Source organism: Ctenopharyngodon idella, chromosome 3 (genome assembly GCF_019924925.1).
Source record: "Ctenopharyngodon idella isolate HZGC_01 chromosome 3, HZGC01, whole genome shotgun sequence".
NCBI classification, from domain to species: Eukaryota; Metazoa; Chordata; class Actinopteri; order Cypriniformes; family Xenocyprididae; genus Ctenopharyngodon; species Ctenopharyngodon idella.
In genome coordinates, this window is record NC_067222.1 from 25871666 (window position 1) to 25879586 (window position 7921).

The 7921-nt window shown below is 40.5% G+C and overlaps 1 protein-coding gene across 1 annotated transcript; it reads left to right on the forward strand.

The window, feature by feature from the left end:
• On the forward strand, nucleotides 1–5751 carry cnp (2',3'-cyclic nucleotide 3' phosphodiesterase). The gene is made up of 4 exons (XM_051885542.1): nucleotides 1–230; nucleotides 1981–2742; nucleotides 2837–2964; nucleotides 3939–5751. The coding sequence occupies exons 2-4, from the start codon at nucleotides 2001–2003 to the stop codon at nucleotides 4404–4406; spliced, it is 1338 nt and encodes a 445-aa protein (XP_051741502.1). The 5' UTR covers nucleotides 1–230; nucleotides 1981–2000; the 3' UTR covers nucleotides 4407–5751.
• The last annotated feature ends 2170 nt before the right edge of the window (nucleotides 5752–7921 follow it).

The following is a 7921-nucleotide window of genomic DNA, read 5'->3' on the forward strand; positions in this document are numbered from 1 at the left end:
CTCGTTTCAATCTGCCTCTCCCTTCCGTGTCCGCGCTCTCGTGCACGTAGGGAGCGTGCTCAAGTGCCAGTGGTTTCCGTTTTGTTTCCTGATTATTGCTAGTGCTCGGCCAGGCGGGGGTTTTCTGCGCAGCGCTCTGGAGAAACGTGGAATTTGGCTGTACGGCGCATTGAACCTTCAGCCCGGGGAACGGTGACAGCTTTTCATACATCTGCTAACGTTGTAATCAAGTAAGTTGCATTTACGTTGTACACTGACTGTCTCTTTTTAATCTTGTATATCATATTTGCAACCAATAAGTTAGATTATGCAAATTTAGTTTATGCAGAACAAAAACAAAACAAAGGTTTTAGATGTAACAAAAAAAAAAAAAATATTTCAGGTATGTGCTTTATTTTCCAGCTGCGCGAGGCAATGCCACGCTGATTTGTTTTGTCTGCATGCAGCGTGGCCGGGCACTGCCACTCCCCGAATCCCTGGCTTTGCATTGTTACCGTTAATTAACGGATTTCGCTCATTTCATCTTATTCATTCACAAGCTTTTGTAGATTTAGACATTCGTTGAATGAAGTGTAGTTCGAGTTTTTGAATCGGCGCACAAATTGTCCATAAAGTTAATCTAAATTCGTGTGCTCATGTCGTTAAAGCAAATACAGTTATATGTGTGTGACGTCTAGTTGATAGGTCGCTACTGTCTGAGAAGTGAATCTACGGGGCGTTTTGGGTTTTCTTTGTCTTCCATAGATTATGTGGCGTGCCCGAATCTAATTTGATCACACAAAGGCTGCGTATCAAAATCCAGTGAGCTGCCTATCTAGACAGCATTTGGGTTGTCAGACACATTGAAATGAATCAGAACGTGTTTGCTTCCTAGAAATGCTGTCTAAGTAGGTAGCACACTTAATATTAAGGCACAGCCACAAAGAAGTGGCCCAAATTATGTGCAGGTGTTCGTGTCTCACGGCTCACTGCTGGGCTCCTCTAAAACAGGACCCTGTTTCTGCTTTTCGCACACTTTCATCAGAATCTGGACCGTGTCCAAGGTTAAATTAAAGCCTTACTTTTTAAAATATGGCCACTGCATAGAAGAATTATTTAGTGGAAGTAAGAGGTGCCTTTTAAACCCATGAGATTGTGAATTGTCTTGCCTGGCTGATATGAAGGTTTGTCATTTGATTAAGCTCTAAAGATTTGCATAGTTCCATTAAAATGGGGAACAGATGTATTTTGGTTAGAAGGTGATGACAACTAGTTTCACAATAAAAGCATGTCATTTGACATCTGATGACTCTGTTTCATGTTTCTGGGCTACAGCTGTACTTCTGCTTATTAATCTGAAATCTAGTAGCTAATACAACAGACAGCGATATGATGGTGCAAAATATCTTTGAAACTGAGGACTTCCGGCATACAGAGTTTCTGTGGGGGGGTTTTAGGCCTCTTTAAAAGAGTAAAACGTGTGAGAGAGAAATATGGCTATAAAACGGAGTAATGTGTAGGCTGGAGAAAAAGCAGCTCTTGCTCGGTCTGATGGCTGCTCAGATTTCACTAGAAATGCACAGTGGTGTTTTATTTCATATGAATTCGAATGTGCATTGGTCTAAACGGAGCAGTGGTTTTCAGATTTGCTTGGAAAGACAGAGCTGGACGCTGTACAGAGGTTGCAGAACTGAAATATGCAGTTGTGGGCAGTAAAATTGAAATTTCCAAGAGCCTACGTGCTGTGAAGTGTCTGAAGAAGTGGTTATTTCAGCTGCCATGTTCAGGTGTACGTTGCTTCGCATTTCTGGGCCATTCAATAGTAGACAGACTTGCAGTGCGTTTCTGTTAATCTTTACCAAGCGTTCCTAGAGCTGCCTGTCATTTAACCCCTTGTTATTTTTTGCATGTAGCTCTGATCATGTAATTCAACTGCGTAATCTCCTGTAAAAATGCATTCACACTCACTATTGCAAATTTGTCTTTTTTTTTTTTTTTTAGGAGCGGCCTGCTGTGTAGCAATGGAAGCTGAACAGAATCAGGAAGTTCCAGACACTGTTGCTGAGACACAGGAAGTGGCAGTGCAGCAAGAGGAGAAACCGGACCCTAAGTCTGAAGAGGTGGCTCAGGCTCCTTCAGAAGCAGCAGCTCCTCCAGAAGCAGCCCCTGAACAGGAGAAGACCCCAGAGATGGAGCATTCTGCTGGGAAATTGCCAGAAAAGGAGACAGCGACAGAATCTGAAGCACCTCCTGCCAAACTATCTGAACCTGAGGTAACTCCGGCAAAATCTCCTGAGGAAACCCCAGCTGCCGAGTCTTCAGAGAAACCCCCTCAGCCGGAACAGCAGAAGAAATCCGAGGAGCCACAGGTTCAAGTGAATTCTGAACCCGAGAAGCAGGAGGAAGAAGCTGTGAAAGAGGTGGAGCCTAAGAAAGAGGAGGCGCCTGTCAAAGAGGCGGAGTCCACCAAAGACGCGGAGTCCAAACCCACTGCTGTGAGTGAAGCCAAGACAGAAGAATCTGATAAAGGTGAGGAGACTAAAACAGAAGGAGGAGAGGAGGAGAAGGAACAACAACAGGAGGCTGATGGGGTTCAAGCTGAGCTTCCAAAAGGGGCTGAGACCCAGAAGAAAGAGCCAGAGCTGCCTTTCTTCTTTGGCTGGTTCCTGCTTCCAGAGGAAGAGGAGCGAATTAAGTGTGCAACCATGGACTTTCTCAAGACTCTGGACACTTTGGAGGCCTTCAAAGAACACATCAGTGAATGTGAGTGGCCTGTGTAAACGCATACATTTGTGGTGATTCTTTTTTTGTGTGTGTTTGTAGATATGTTGCTGATTTTTGTTTTCGTTTTCCCCAGTTACTGGTGAGGCAGAGAAAGAGGTGGATCTTGAGCAGTACTTCCAGAATGCACTGCCCCTCCACTGCACTACAAAGTTCTGTGACTATGGCAAAGCAGAGGGGGCAAAAGAGTATGCAGAGCTGCAGGTCAGTTTTTCATGTAAACCACCTTTCATATATAAAAATAATTACTAACTAAAGTTAGTAATATTTTCATTATAGCCATTAACTAATATTCTGGCTGAATATTTAAAGTCTATACTTTGTTTTTTGCAATATAAAATATTACCGTATTATAATATTACAGTTGGAATCAGTCATTAAAACATTTAAGAAAAGAATTTTAGCTATTTAATACTTTTGTAACCTGTAAGAAAAAGAGGTTTTCTTTTTGTATTTGGGGCGAGGCCAATTCAGATCAATATTAATAATTAAATATCACTAATATTTGCAAGTCTGAGTCATGTCGAGTCATGTGTCAAGTCATGTGTCCCTGAAATTGTTACAGATGCTTTGCCAATATGTTCTATATAGATTTTTACTCTTTGCTTTTATAATTATCTTATAATTTATAATTATCTTAATTATCTTATAAATATTAATAAAAAACAAATCTGCTGGAGATCCTGGCTCTGCAGAAAGAGGGCAACTACATACTCTGAGACCATGTTTTTATGCTAAAGTGTGTTTGTATTGGTTTGACTTACATTATGAAGACCCAAAGTCCTCATACTGTAGTGTTATTCAGATTTCAGGCCACGCCCCCTACATTATGAGGACATGCTGATGTTCTTGCAGTTCAAAGAGAGTTAGGAGATAACATGTCATTAGCTCAGTATAAAAACCTAAGGAATGTCCTCATAATGATAGGAATACCAACGTGTTCGAGTATGAAATAGAGCATTCACTTATAAACTATATTTCATTGACATACAGTGTTGGTCAAAACATTGGAAGAAAAAAGTAAATAACATGTAAATGTCAGTGTATATGTACATGTGTGAATGTAGATTAATAAATGCTGTAAAATTATTCATTGTTAGTTCATGTGACCTAATGCATCTATTGTAAAGTGTATACCAAAATATACAGTACTTATTTGACATTACTTCTTCTTGCAGGTGGTCAAGGAATCGCTTAGTAAGTCTGATGAGCTTTCAGTCACTGCTCTCATAGTGACCCCTCGTACGTTTGGAGCCCGTGTGGAATTGACAGAAACCCAGTTGAAGCTGTGGCCCGAGGGAGCGGACAAGGAAGGCGTTTCTCCGGCCCTCTTGCCCAGCGTCGAGTCTCTCCCGGTGGGTAGCCGCGCCCACGTCACATTAGGCTGCTCTGCTGGTGTGGAGTCGGTTCAGACCGGTTTGGATCTGCTGGAGATCCTGGCTCTGCAGAAAGAGGGCAAAGAGGGCACCCAGGTTGAGATGGAGTTGGGTACTTTGTCCTACCTGAGCGAGGGCCGTTGGTTCCTTGCCCTGAGGGAACCGATCACTGCAGACACCGCCTTCTCTAGCTTCTCCGAAGACAAGCCTACTAATGACCAGGGCAAAAAGGATGGAGAGAAGAAAAAGAAAAAGTGTACCATCCTGTGAGTGGAAAGCAAGCAAGCAAGGAAGAGAAGAGAGGGGGGAAGAAGACATTTTTTCCTAAGGGCTTCGGCCCTCGGTTGGCTGAGGATGATGTTGTGTTTTTGCATGTGTGTAGGTGGATTGAGTGTATGTTTCGCAGCTTTAGTGTGCGCACAGGGATGGCTTGGGATGAATTGGCAGGCAGTGTGAGACCAGACGTTCCAAAGCGGCCTGCTGGCTCCCAGCTTTCTCTTAGCTGGTGCCTTTTTTCCTTTTGCCTGGCAACACAAGCTCAGAGGCCTTAGTATCTGCCTTAAGGTCATGGTTCACTTTGCTGGAAAGTTCACTTTGCGTTAGGAGCTAGTTCACACGTCTGTTTGGCCGCCACAACATCCCTGTTCCCTTTACACAGGTACATTCACGATCGGTCTTCCTTACACGTGACATTCATGTAGAACACTTAGGTTTAGCACGACTTTGCTGGTTTGATTAACTGATTTGTACTCTGTCCGAGCTCAGTCCTTGTTGATTAGTCCAGATACATGGTTCAAACTGCCTTTAAATTCAGTTTGAGGCTAGTTTCGCTGTATTTTAGAAGATTTGCATTCTAAATTCACATCTAGATCTTCTATTTCATGAACTAAATAGCATTTTGATCTTTCAACACAGGAAGTTTTGGTATAGAGTATAAATCTGTTAGTTTAGTATGTGATTCTTTGGCGTCCCTCTCTTTCTTCAGCTTTTGTGGAGCTGATAATTTCCAAGAATTCATTCTGCACCGTTGTTATAATCTGTGTGTGTGAGTGTGTGCGCATGCCTTTTGCAAAAAAACAAAACGAAACAAAAAACACATTATTCTTCCTTTCAATCACGTAATATTTACCAAGGTTTTTCTTTTTATCAAATAAGACTACATACTCTCTGTGACGTTTTTATGCTAAAGTGTGTATGTGTATGTCTGTGTATGAAATAGAACATTTCTCTCCTAAACTGTCTTACCGTTTACACAGTGTTGGTCAAACCATCAGAGGTCCCTTTTGAATTTGCAGCCCATCACGTCAGATAAGACATGCCTGTGCTTCTCTTCATTATATCTGTATGATCAGCTCTTTCATAAAACCAGTATATTCACATGTGATAGTAAATTTACTCTCTCTCTCTCTCTCTCTCTCATATCAGTTTTGAAAAAAATGTGCACTCTAAATACTGTGACGAGCATCTATCTGGTGCCTTCCTCTTCTGTAGGTTTCTAGATGGCCGAAGCTATGCTTCTCGTAGGTCTCTGACATCAAGGCACTAAATTTTTGCACTTACCTTGTTTTTCATTTGTTTTTGTACACTTAATAAAGAATGTGCTTGGCTCTGACAACCCTGGCTTTCTGTTCTTGCTTTAAATGGATTATGATCTTAATGTTTCTGTGATTGAATTTATTTGTTAGCTTGTTCTAATTAAGGGCGTGTGAGTAGTTATTTTTCCAAATGGGTGGTTGCATGCTCATTCCACTTCAAATTTTTCCACCTTTGCACAAAATGAGTTTGCGTAACTGCAGCTAACATCTGGTTCCTAATCAGCGCCAATTTCAGTGTTCATAGGAAATTTAATTACCTTAAAAATGCAGGGAAAATAACTAATTTAAGAGGCTTGTGAATATACAAGTTGTAATTTATCCTATTCTTAGTTCACTCACTAGTGTCAGTGTTCTGCTTTTGCCAGTAGGTGGCGATTGTCACCACTAAAAGCTTCTAGAATCTCTAGATTGAAGCCCATTTAATCATTCTAATGTAGTTTAACAGCTAGTGAGTTGACCAACCAGATAGGCAAGGATATGCTGGTTTAGTCTTGATATAAATATTCCCTCCCCCATATATTTCTCACTCCATGACACGCAAGACTTGCCTTGACATTGTTTGTATCAGCTTGCTCAATATCTCCCAGGTGATAATTTCCTGCCAAGTCTAATTTATGACGTTGTACCTCAGCTGAGGTACAGATTTAGCATCGAAATTCACTGCGTTAACAATATGGAGCTAACTTTACACATAGTTCTAATGCTTTTCTTGCCACACTGACTTATCAAAGTCGTGCTTCTGCAAACACTGTTGACATCCAGTGATCAATGGCAACGTTTCTATTTAAAGCTTGTACTGTCTGTTTTGTAAATTCATCTTGAGTCATGTCTCTTGGCTGGGGCCCTTCAAATCCATTAACTGATTCTGCCATGGCCAGAGGAGCCAAACAGTGCATTAGCAACAGCCAGTGTTTCAATGCCCTTTGTAAAGGCCAATTAATTCACCTGAGAAGCTGCATCTGATTTTATCTGACATGGAGCTAATTTAATTTTAAAAGAAAGATTTCGCTGCCTGGGGAGCATTCCTTTAAAAGCCTCTGGATTTTTTGTATAATGATTAACAATTCGGTCTTTGCTTAGCAAATGTGAATAGTATTTTGTGAAAATAATAGTTGTATTTTTTAGTGCTTTCTTGGAGCAGACGTCACAGTTACGTCACTTGCAGCTGCGCGCGCATAGTGGTGCAGAAAAATAGCTGTAACAATGTGCAAAATCCACAGAATAAGAGAAAAATATTTTGTTGTGCCTTTGGATGTCAGAATCGGAGTTCAAAAAATATAGTCCTCATCATTTTTATAGAATACCATCGTTAAAGACGCCCTTTAAAGCTAAACGCAGACGTTTATTTTGCAAGTCATAGACTGGACTGATGACTGGACTATTAAAGCATGAAATTGATGTAAACAGGAAGTCTACATAATATTCACATATGCAGTTCATAGGGGACATACATACAAAGCAGTTACAGCATGAAATAATATTTAAACCTATAACATTTTTCATAGATAACTTTTAAATAAAAATTTTTTCCTCACAATTCTGACTTTTTTTTTTCTTGCATTTGCGTGTTTATATCTCCCAGTTCGGACTTTATAGCTCATAATTGTGAGTTTATATATATATATATATATATATTATATAATATATTTATATTATATTATAATTGCGGGATATAAACTTTCAATTCTGAGGGAAAAAAACAGAATAACGAGTATATCTTACAATTCTGTTTTCCTTCTAAGATTTGTGAGATATAAACTCGAAATTAACTTCTTAAATTCTTTTATTTTTGCTAATCCATAATTATAAATTAAACAATAGAATTATTATTATTATATGATATGTGGCCAGACTGTGGGTGTACTATGGCGCAATTACTAGCTATGCTTGTTTACTTGTGTGGCAAAATAGAAATGATTGTGACAACTAATTTTAGAAATCGTCGCTTTCAAAACTTTAGTCCACATTGCACATTCGGGTCATTTTCCGTCCTTAATGGGGTTCATTGAAGCGCGTTGCTAAACGCCTGATGGTGCAGTCTGATTGGCCGAGCGGCGCGGAATTAGCCAACCAAACCCTGGTCCGATGAATCGTGCACTGTTCAAGTGGGCGTGGCTTCCAATCACGGCGGATGGCGAGAGCCAATCAGAGACAGAAGAAATCAGCCAAGGCCATCGTCAGATGTCGGCG

What these genes read in the sequence shown, in the direction of transcription:
- cnp (XM_051885542.1), top strand. Translation starts at nt 2,001, where the DNA reads ATGGAAGCTGAACAGAATCAGGAAGTTCCAGACACTGTTGCTGAGACA. An exon ending in CAAAGAACACATCAGTGAAT is followed by an intron (nt 2,743 to 2,836) that starts GTGAGTGGCCTG and finishes CGTTTTCCCCAG; the next exon opens with TTACTGGTGAGGCAGAGAAA. An exon ending in AAGAGTATGCAGAGCTGCAG is followed by an intron (nt 2,965 to 3,938) that starts GTCAGTTTTTCA and finishes TTCTTCTTGCAG; the next exon opens with GTGGTCAAGGAATCGCTTAG.